The sequence below is a fragment of the Octodon degus genome, unplaced genomic scaffold (assembly GCF_000260255.1).
Source record: "Octodon degus isolate 3935 unplaced genomic scaffold, OctDeg1.0 scaffold00167, whole genome shotgun sequence".
Classification (NCBI taxonomy): Eukaryota; Metazoa; Chordata; class Mammalia; order Rodentia; family Octodontidae; genus Octodon; species Octodon degus.
Window position 1 is genome coordinate 542860 of NW_004524743.1, and position 11251 is coordinate 554110.

Sequence of the window (11251 nt, forward strand, 5' to 3'; positions counted from 1 at the left end):
AGGCAGGGAATTGGGGGATTCTTGGAACAGTCAGCTTCACCCTTTGTCAGGCATTTTTTTTTCCAGAGCATACTTTAAATTTGCAGCATTTAAAACGGTCAATGTCCCAAAGTGAATATAACTGATTCTCTCGTGTCATGAGGGTTCGATTTTGATAAGTCACAGGACTACGTGTTACTGTCATAAGTAATTCACTTTCAAAATGTGCTGGTGCCAGTCAAAAAGGCTGTGTAGATAAGTACTCCTCTGCCCTACAGGTCAGGCCCCAAAAATCAGCACACTTTCTGGAATAAATGTTTGGGGTCTCTCCATGGACTAGAGTGGTTTCTGCCTGATTTTAAATACATTTAAGCATTTTTAATGAGTGAGGACTGTTCGCGTGCCTAGTGGGGTAGAGGCAGCTGTTAAGGTTTTGTTCGGACGCCTAGAAACATATAGGAAGGAGGAAAGTGACGCCTCTGGAGAATACTTTCCCCCAGCAAAAGTGACAGTGAAAGTGACAAAAGCTGGCAGGGAGGCTACTGGCTTGCTTGCGGCAGGCAGCGCGTGGGCAGAGGGCCTGCCTCCCTGTTCCTGTGAGAAGCCTTCCGCTGCCCAGGTCTTTATTCCCGCAGAGCAGTTTCCTTTTGCTTGCCTCAGCTGCTGCCTCAGCCCTCTCTTCTGTCAGGTCTCTGCTCACAATCGCACGCTTCCCAGAGTCTATGTGGTGACCCGGCCAGTGTCCTTTGTGAGTCAGCACAGTGATACATCCAAGCAGGGGCTTGTGCTGTCTCCTCAGGGAGGCGCCAGCCCTTGGCCTCCGGCCCTCGAGAAGCTCAGCTCAGCTCAGCTCCAAGGCTGTGGCTTCCTGGGAGTTGAAGTGACGTGTCAGTTGCCGGGGTCTCCCGGCCGGCCAGTGTTGAGTGCCCTCTGGGCTCTGGGAGTATGCCAACTTGAAGTGTCTTCTTGGCCATGTGCAGCACCACTGTGCCAAGTGCTCTGGCACTCCCCTTGCTCATTTCGTCTTCCTGCTTGCCCCTGTAGGTCCCTCCAGCTATAAGGTGGGCACCATGGCTGAGAAATTCGACTGCCACTACTGCAGGGACCCTTTGCAGGGGAAGAAGTACGTGCAGAAGGATGGCCACCACTGCTGCCTGAAGTGCTTTGACAAGTTCTGTGCCAACACCTGTGTGGAGTGCCGCAAGCCCATCGGCGCCGACTCCAAGGTATTGGGCCTCCCCGGGGGTCAGCAATGCAAGCTGGGCTTTGGGGCGTGGATTTCCTGCTGCCCCGACAACAGCAGGCACCTTTAAGAGTTCTCCTCACGGCAGCCATGAGGCCTAGAGGGAATCTCTGCTTCCTGAAGGCATTCCTGGTCCTCCTGCCTCTCGCCCCAGCCTGTTGGGCTAGATTGACCCTGAGGCCTATGTCAGCTCTTTTGCTCGTACTGGTTGAATTCCCTTCTGTGAAATACTTGGGAGCAGAAATGCTTCAGATTCTGCATTTAAAAAATTGTGGAATAATTTGCATATATGTAATGAGACAACTTGGGGATAAGACATGAGACTAAACAGGAAATTCATTTATGTTTCATGTATGCCTTACCTACAGAGGCTGAAGGTAATTTTAAGCAATATTTTAATTGTGTACCTGAAACAAAGTTTGTGCATCACAGCTTGGGGACACTGAATAAATTGTGTCTTAAGTGCCTGTTTTGGCTGCAACTCAGCAAATGAGGTCAAGTGTGGAATTTTCCAACTTGTGGCCCTGTGCTCACACTCACAGTTTCAGGCTTTGGAACATTTGGGGATTAGAGATGCTCAGCTTGCACTTTTAAGTCCCCTGGGAATTCTGAGGTTTCCTCCTCATTCCAGTGTCCCTCTCACCACTTTAAAGGACCCTCAGCTCAGGTTGCCCTAGGTGTGAGCCAGTGTGTCACTGGGTGGTGAGCCCGGGGACACCAGGTGCCCCTGCCTCCATGCCCCTCACAGGGGCCTCCCTGCTTTGCTTGCTTCCTAGGAGGTGCACTACAAAAACCGCTACTGGCACGACACCTGCTTTCGCTGTGCCAAGTGCCTTCACCCCTTGGCCAGCGAGACCTTTGTGTCCAAGGACAACAAGATCCTGTGCAACAAGTGTGCCACTCGGGAGGACTCCCCCAAGTGCAAAGGGTGCTTCAAGGCCATTGTAGCAGGTACTGTCCCCCTCCCACCCAGACTGCCAGGGAGGAGCCCTGTGGGCAGACATGATATGGGCTTGCTTGGCACCAGGGGGCTAATGTTTCTGTGAGCTGCTTTGAGACTTTAGCATATATATGTACACATATACCTACACGTATATATCGTACACATATATGCTCGCACACACGCACACACTTGGAGACTAAAGAACACTGGCGAAAACAGCCTGTGGCAAGAGAATGAAGTGAACAGTATGTAGCGCTTTCTCGTTTGGGTGCAGTAAGTGATCCAGGCGTGCTTCCCCTCAGGGCATATTTCGGGATCAGGGGTCAGGCAGCCCCCATAGTTGACTGTCTTAGTCCAGGCAGTGGGTAGAGGTGGGGGAGTGGGAATTCAGCCTCTCTTAGGAAATCATACTGCTGGGGCCCCGCCCACCAGTCCCGGGTGGACACCCCGGCCCGGAGCTCGGGGTTCGGGTTAGTTGGAGGTGTGAGGCCAGTGACTGCAGGGCCTGCATCCCCCCAGCTCTGGAGGGCCCAGGGAAGGGGCTGAGTGGATGCAGCCCCCTGCAGAGCCTGTCCGTGGGGCTAGCAACCTGTTTTCCCCTGCAGGAGACCAGAATGTGGAGTACAAGGGCACCGTCTGGCACAAAGACTGCTTCACCTGCAGCAACTGCAAGCAAGTCATTGGGACCGGAAGCTTCTTCCCAAAAGGGGAGGACTTCTACTGCGTGACTTGTCACGAGACCAAGTTTGCCAAGCACTGCGTGAAGTGTAACAAGGTACTTTGGCAAGGGACTTGCGGTGACTGCTGTTTCTAGACATGCGGACAGTTTGCAGAGCACTTGCACACACACTATCCCATTCCATCCTCACGACGGCCCTGTGACGTAGGAATTATTATGCCTAGTTTACAGATGAGGAGACAAGGCATGAGAATGCAGACTGTCTGGTGGCGGTGGGGAGGGCAGCCCTGGCTCTTGAGGCCAGCCTCCCCCACTCGGTCGCAGTGTCACCTTGCCAAGGGGCTCATCTTCCCCAGCCCTTCGTGTCTTCACCTGTAAATTGGGGATAATAATGGCACCTGCCTCCCATGGCCGTAGTGGAGATTAAATGAGATACTGTAAACCAAAGCGCCCAGCACAGTGCCTGGCTTGTGGTAGGCATTCAACAAAATGGTTGTTGAATCTGAATCCGGTGCTACACTCCCTGGTCTAGGCCATCACATCTGGAGGAATCACTTACCAGGATCAGCCCTGGCATGCCGATTGCTTTGTGTGTGTTACCTGCTCTAAGAAGCTGGCTGGGCAGCGTTTCACCGCTGTGGAGGACCAGTATTACTGCGTGGATTGCTACAAGAACTTTGTGGCCAAGAAGTGTGCTGGATGCAAGAACCCCATCACTGGTAGGCTTAAAGAGTCCTTGCTAAGTCTGCCAGGCTAGGTGTTGCGCATGATAACCACCTCTCATTTTCCTGTGTCGTCGGTTTCATCCACAAAGGCCCCCAGAGAATGCCCTTCTCTCCCTGCCAATGTGGTTCTAAAGGTCCCCCAACAGTTCGGATTCTTCTGCAGGCCAGGCTAGCTTTTGCACTACAGAACACTTCATGACTACTGCTGACTAATAATGCCAGAAGTTCACAGGCCTGAGAACCTTGGGCCACAGTCAGGCACTGCAAAGAGGGAGTGGGGGGATTGAAGGATGGGGAGGGGCTTGGAAAAGGGAGGTGGGTGGGGGAGGGGTGGGGTGGGGTCGGGGAGGGCCAGGGAGGCCGGAGAGCGATAACCTGGTGTGTCACAACAACCCATAACTGAAGGCTAGTGTTGAGGTGCCTGTTGGCAGGGGTATTTTTAGTGGGTTTTTTTAAAAAAATTTTTTGTGATCAGAAGCCAAGCTTATCACTTCATCCCTCATCTCGCGGCCGCGATCCACGTGCCCTGGGCCCTTTCCCCCTACCTCCAACTTTCCCATTTCCCCGGGGAGCCTTGAAATGTACATTTGAGAAGACTTTTGCCATCCTCAGGGAAAAGGACTGTGTCAAGAGTGAGCCACCCAGTGTCTAAAGCTAGGAAGCCCCCAGTGTGCCACGGGAAACGCTTGCCTCTCACCCTGTTTCCCAGCGCCAACCTCCGGGGCAGGCATCCGGGTGGAGAAAGGACTTGTCCCTCATGGGTGGTGGTTCTTTATAGAAAAAATCGAAGCTTAGCAGCTCCTCGAGGCCCGGTAAGTGCAGACCTCACGAACAGCCCAAGTTTGCCTCCTGGTGGCCACTTTGATGCCATGGCCTTGACCTAAATCAAAGAAACTGGTTATGGTGGGAGGTCTGTGCGCGCCACAGGGTGATAGTGGTGGTGTGGGAATGAGGGTTCCTTACCTCAGAGAAGCCCTTGGCTGAGCTCCGGCATCCTCTCAGGTCCTTGAGAGCCGTAGCAGGCTTGCGGCAGCATGGGGCACAGTGGCAGCATGGGGGACAGTGTGTGGTGGAGGGGGGGCCTGGGAGCCATGCAGACGTTGGCTCTGTGCGCTTGCTGGCTCTGACTGGGGCAAGTCATCATTTTAGCTTTGAATGTCTGCTTCCTCACCTGTATTCATTCAACTATCTCTCTCGTTTTCTTTTGTTTCTCCACAGGGTTTGGTAAAGGCTCCAGTGTGGTGGCCTATGAAGGACAATCCTGGCACGACTACTGCTTCCACTGCAAAAAATGCTCCGTGAATCTGGCCAACAAGCGCTTTGTTTATCACCAGGAGCAGGTGTATTGCCCTGACTGTGCCAAAAAGCTGTAAAGTGACAGGGGCTCCTGTCCTGTAAAATGGAATTTGCATCATGTTATTTGTGTCCTTGCTCTCTCTGCCCTACACCATCAATGGGACAGGAGTGCTCTTTCACCTCTTAAAGTTGTTCCTTGTGTCTTTTCTCCCATTTTACAGTATTACTCAAATAAGGGCACACAGTGATCATATTAGTATTTAGCCAAAAGCAAAGTTGCAGCAAACTTAATTTTTCTATAGCTGCAATGAAGAAATGAAAATTTAGATAGATTGACTCTTCTGCATGTTTATCATAGAGCAGAAAAGTACTAACCATGTAGCCACTTCATGATGTAAGCAAGAAGCATAAGCGACAAAGTCCTGCTGACTGCCCTTCGTGGCTCAGTGGGGACCCATCATGCAGTCAGAAGACGTGCAAGAGTTGCAGCGGCTGCTCCAACTCGCTGCTCACTTTCTTCTGTGAGCAGAAAACGAACTTGCTGGGATGCATGGTTTAGCTTCCTAGTTAAAACTCTGACCCTTCTTCTGTTCTTTTGTGCTTTTACATGACTAACAAGAATTTCCAAAACGTTAACATTTAGACTTAGCTGTAATTTCCAGCTGACCATTTCCGCACACTGGGATTCGCTTTCCGTGTGTGGCATGTGTTCTGTGCGTTCCTGCTTCACAGCGTGGAACCCACAGGAGTGTGTGAGCAGATCGGAGGAAAGGAGCCCGTGTTAGAGCGGCAGCATCCCAGTGAATACTGCTGGGGGCTTAACAGAACTAACCCTGCTGTCTTTTTAATTTTTTTTAATTAACGATATTTTTGTTTTAATTAATAGTCAAATAGTTTATGAGTTTGGAAACTTGCATGACAATATTTGAGCCCCCTCAGATAGTCCTGCGGTCTTGATATTCATCCTCCAGCAGTGACTGCAAAACTCAAGAGGGGTAGCTGAGCAGGCGTCAGGGTGTTGTTCATGTGGATCTGACATTTTGAAACCGTGACAAGTTGAATCCCTTGTGACATAGTAGTTGTCTGCTCTTTGTCTGTGTGTTCAAGAGGGTTGCAGAATCCCCTCTGCCGTGATTCCTAGGACGTCTCCTCAAGAGCTTAGCTGACTCTCTGGGGAAGTGGGGAGGCCACTGCCCTCACAAGCAGAACCCAATTTCCATCTCCTGCATCCCTGAGAGGCAGGAACACCTACTCACTGTATCCTCCCTTATTATATTACATACTATCACATGACAGTACCCAAAGTAAACATGTAATGACAGTACATATTAATGTTCTTGTAGGAGTGGATGTAGAACTGATGCCTCATTTTTACATTTTGTCATTAGCTCTTATTATCCAATGTTTGTGTATCCTTACAGAAATAAAGCAGCATAGAAATACCTTGCCTCTTGTCTTTGTATTCTGCCCAGAATGAGACCATAAGGTGATGCTGTTAACCTACAAACCTGAGTGCTCTTTTCCCCTAACTCAAGGATATACTCAGCTCGGGGCAGTCGCATGCAGCATAGGAACTATACATCTGACAGGCCCATAGCACAGCTCTGCTATAGATTAAGGGAAAACTGGGAGTTCACTCTGACCCCAGAGAGTGTTTCCCAGATTTGCATATCCCTTAAAAAATAGGTTAATATTGGGCCAGGATGGTGGGCAAGGGGGAGGAAGCCCTGGTGAGGCATGTCCCGGAGAAGCCCTATTTGCTTTGAGCTTCCTCATGGTTCTTTCCTGTTGGGCTCTGCATTCATGTGGAGCACTGCTGTACCCTCCACTGTGGCCACCTGCCTGCTCTGTCCTAGTGGACCCTTGCTACTCCTCCTGCTTGGGCTCAGGTCTCTACTTAGGCGGTGGGTGGGGAGGGATGGGCAGCTGTGCCACCAGTTCCCCTGAGACTATTGCTCTTGGGACATCCACCCTACCCCTACTTGTTACTTTCAGGTGCCCTACGAGGCCCAGGTCAAGGGATGGTGGCAGAGCTCACCTGCTTTCTGAAGGAGCCACACGCTCTAAGGCACCGCATCAGAACACCTCAGCTAAAGGCTCAGTGGAAAGAACGGAGGGTATCAGGCTTCTGTGGGCTCCGCTGGTGAGGACATGGCTCTTGTGTGCTAACCCTTAGCCATTTAGAGAAGAATTGAAGCCTGTCAGTGAGGAACTATGAGCTCTGAGCCTTTTGTTGGTGTCTGGAGGCACCCCCTCCTCCAGGGATCAAATCTAGGGCTTTGTACCACCATGAGCATTTTGAAGAACTTGGGCTAGCCCCTTGTATGTGTACCTCTAGAGAAATGAGCTATTAAATCTTCACACCAGTGACAAAAGCCTGTCTATCCAGTGTTCTGAGCTGCATGAGGGGCAGGGTGGTTGTGCTTTTGACAGTAGCTGTCCGCTGCTTGTCCAGGGGACAGGTTCCTGTGGCAGCAGCTAGCAAAGGACCCCAGAGGGCATGGGCCCCCCGAGAACATGGCACCTGGTTTCTGCTCTTCCTCCCAGAAGACCATGTACCCACACCCCATCTCCCTGTCTGCGCTGCTCCCTTGCTCAGCCCTGGGCCTCTGCCATGCCCAGATACCCTCCTGCAGGCCTGGGAGCTCTAACTCTCCTCAGGGCTGGTCTTTCCCTCCGGTCCTGGCTCTCGCCATCCTCTCAGACTCATCCTACCTGGCCTTCTGTAGCTCTGCCCTGTGCCTTAGCCATGCTTCCCACCTCAGTCTTGGGACCACTTGGTGCTCCTGTTGTGGTTGGTCTGCAGAGCCTGAGCCTGTGGCCTAAGCTCTGCTGAGGAAAAGCCACACTGTCTAAAATTCCCAGGACTACCACTCCACACCCTGCTCCATGTTCCCAAAAGGTAGCCCCCTCCACCTTCCTGCCCAGGAATCAGACCCATCAGGCATGTGCCTGTAGCTACTCTTTGCCACTGGATGCCTGCCCTTAATACTTCAGCTTCTTCAGAAGCAAACCCCTCCCACACATTGGGTCTAATCAGCACAGCCAGCTGAGGGTGCATCAGCCCCATTCTTCCGGGTGAGAAATGGAAGTTCAAAGGGGTTAAGAAGTTTTCCTGGGTTTTCACAGCTTGTAAGTGACAAACTGCACCTTGGGCACACCTCTTGCATTTCACTGAGGAGAGTTGTCACACATGGTACTCAGCATTTAGAAGGAACTTGTGTTTGTGGAAAGAGAGACAACCATAAGACTTGGAAAGAATGAGGGCAATTTCCTTACTATAATGCCAGCAGAGAAGCATTTTCCCCCTCAAAAGAGGTCAGAATCTCAAGAACATACTAACATGTGGTGAAGGCAGTGGTGTCTGGAGCCAGACCTGGGTTCGAAACCTGATTACTCTCCGACTCTCTAGGAATGATACCTCGGGCAAGTTACCTGACCTCTCTGAGATCATTTCACCTATAAAATGAGACTAAGTGCTCCATCAGCATTGGCAAGGGTTTTGTCCCCAGCTCCAAAGACAGTGTTCTGGTGTCTCACCTGCCCTACAAGCCTCGTTTTGTGTGGCTCCCAAACTAGGGGTGGGGTAGGACAGGCCTGGGCTTCAGTACCAGCCTTGCTTCTTTCTAGTTGTGTGACTGGGAACAAATGCCCAGTTCCACCGTAATGATCATGTAGATAAAAATCAACTCCCATCCTTGCGCTGATGCTTCTGAGGAACCTGACATGTCCTATGCGAGACCTGCACTTGTGATTTAGTTGGCATCCTCAGAGTTTGGGGTGCAAGCAGGACCCCTTGGAGACACTGTGGCTGGGCTGCAGGAGAGCTGGGGCCTGCTCTGACCAACCTGGTAGAGCATAGGGCCTGAGCCCTGCTCAGGGGCCAGATGGCTCCCAGTACTCCTCTGGCCAGGGAGGGCACCTGGGAAGGGGTGAAGTGCAGAGGACACAGGGCCTGCAGTAGAGCCACCTGGTTTGATAGATAAGCCAGGCCCAGAGGAGGCAGCATGCACAGGGCCACAGACCCAGCTGGCAGCCTTCTTGGCTAGGACTTGGCCTTCAGGGTCCCAGGGAGCAGGACTTCTGGGTACTAGAGTTGTCACATGTGGTGACCTTGGTGACACAGGTGTGGGAAAAACGGTACTCCAAAGAATCTCTTAGTAGAGACCAGGGATCTGTCCTGCAGGGAGGAAGGGAAATGTGAGGAGACCGCAGCATCAGGTGGGGGGCAAGAAGGCTAGGGACTCCACTCATGCCTTGGAGTTGTGGCCGAAACCCTACTCAAGAGGTGGACCAAGGGCCCTCATGGCAGACTTGGCAGGCAGGGGCTCTAAGTGCAGATGAAGTCATCAGGGTGGGGCCGCTCGCAAGAGTGGGATGTGTTCAGCTTGTGTGTATGGGTGCTCAGGCTACAAAGATGAGAGCTAAACTAAAACTAGTGATAAAGCGTGTTTTAAGATTGGAAAGGAAACATTTACAGGATATCACAATATTTGTTTTGCCATTCAGAGTCACAGTGATGTCATGAAGAAATGCATATGTAAATGAACACACAGCTGGGCGCCTAGTGCCTGCCTGTAATCCCAGCTAAGGCCAGGAGAGCGCAACTTCAAGGGCAGCCTGGGAAACTTAGTAAGATCCTATCTCCAAATAAAAATGTAAGAAAGGACTGGGGAGACAGCTCAATCATAGAGCACCCTTGGGCTCTACCCCTAGTACTAGGGGCAACAAACGAGTGCATAAACTGCTCAGATGCACGCACACCTTAAAAAGTGAGACAAAAAAAAATCAAGTGGGTTTTCTTCATCTAAGCAAATGCCACATTCAGGGCTTAAAAGGGTTGGGAAGGGGATGGGTTTCTCCTCAGAAATGTTCTGAAATTGGACAGTGGAGATGACTGCACAGCCTGTGCATGTATTCTTTGGTTAAAATGGTGATTTTTACTCAGGTATGGGAGGGTGGCATGAGCCCAGCCTGGGCAACACAGCCAGAACCCATCTCAGGGAAAAAAAGGGGGGGAAAAGAAAAAAAATGATGACCATTACATGAATTTTGCCACAATAGAAAGATACTTTCACAACAGACCTTTATCAGTAAGTGAAAGCCCTCAGAGCAAACAGTGGCAAGCACTGAGTAGCTGTAGTAAGAAGACCAGAGTCTGGAATGGGCGCCTTGCTGTCCTGAAGGAGACTCCGCGTGACCAACTGCAAGAAGAGGGAAGTCGGGGTCTGCCTACTGCTTGCTGAGGGTGCTATTTGCCTGTGCTGAGTTAGTCAGCAATTGGGCCCACATTTATACCATGACCAGGGTATTTCTTACCATCATAATGAAACAAAATGGATTTTATCTGCCAAGTTTATTTCATAGAGCACACACTTACACAGAGCTGTAACAGTGTTTCAACATGTGCCACTGGTGCAGAAAAACATCAGAACTTCATTTTAGGGAGATTGTCTCTGCCTTCTATATGAAAGCTAGTATATAAAAGTTTTTAAATGTAAGACAGCCTTCCCTAATCTTAACAAAGGTACAGTACTTAAAGTAGCAAAAAACGAAGGATTAGAAAGAATAGTTACCTCCTTTTACAACCCCAAGACTGGTAGCCAAGAGGAATCATTGGTCTATTTCAAACTCTGTTATTCAACACCATGAAACTCATTAGTGTTAGGACAAGGAATTCAAATTCAAGTTTTATGGAATCATATATCTGGTGCGCGCGTGTGTGCATGTGTACTCGTGTGTGTGTACATGCGTGTGCTCCTCATGGGGACAGTAGGAACGCTGTCCCTGTCCTCACTTGTAGCCAGTGCCTAGAAAAAAGCGAGCATATTTTGGTTTCAAAGCCCAAGCCTGAGTATATGCTGAGGAACAGGACTGAGGAGAACAGAGAGAAAAAGGTGATACACGTTCAACATGTAGGAGAATTCAACACCATCAAGAGACAGCAGCTAAGTACTGCTTTACATACATAACAAAAGTGATCCCCATTTTTGTTGTTAAATCCCAGTATGTCCTTCGACAGGAAATACTGTATTGATGACGGTGATAGATGCACTGGGGGTATGAATGCCAGGCACGAAGGACAGTAGAAGGAAGGAGACACATATCAAGGGGAAATGATACTTATGTGTTAGCAACAGCTGGACACAGCTCTTGCAAGCAGTCCCAAGCCTCACAGAATCTAGCAGGTTCTTAACAAGACCAAGAGGAGCTTTTATGTGTCAAAACTGATGTCACTGTTAAACAGAAGAAACACTAAGATTTCAAAAACACATGGAAAACCGGACGGTCCCTCCAACAGGATTCTTTTAAAATCTGATTATTACCATTTACAAAAATGTTCTAAGTGCACACACATTGGTAGGAAAACACAAGAGACAATGGGG

At 50.2% G+C, this 11251-nt stretch overlaps 1 protein-coding gene across 5 annotated transcripts in view; it reads left to right on the plus strand.

Annotated features, from left to right (window-relative positions):
• The window catches only part of Fhl1 (four and a half LIM domains 1), a 56760-nt gene extending 50452 nt beyond the window's left edge, over nucleotides 1-6308 (plus strand). For 3 of the 5 annotated variants that reach the window (XM_004643153.2, XM_004643152.2, XM_023703242.1), the window contains 6 exons: nucleotides 1024-1205; nucleotides 1999-2173; nucleotides 2771-2940; nucleotides 3377-3563; nucleotides 4182-4381; nucleotides 4788-6308. In XM_004643153.2, coding sequence (XP_004643210.1) covers nucleotides 1050-1205; nucleotides 1999-2173; nucleotides 2771-2940; nucleotides 3377-3563; nucleotides 4182-4381; nucleotides 4788-4871 — 972 coding nt within the window. In that variant the 5' untranslated portion in view covers nucleotides 1024-1049 and the 3' untranslated portion in view covers nucleotides 4872-6308. The remainder of the gene's footprint in view (nucleotides 1-1023; nucleotides 1206-1998; nucleotides 2174-2770; nucleotides 2941-3376; nucleotides 3564-4181; nucleotides 4382-4787) is intronic. The other 2 variants (XM_004643155.2, XM_023703243.1) reach the window with 1 other exon arrangement.
• The last annotated feature ends 4943 nt before the right edge of the window (nucleotides 6309-11251 follow it).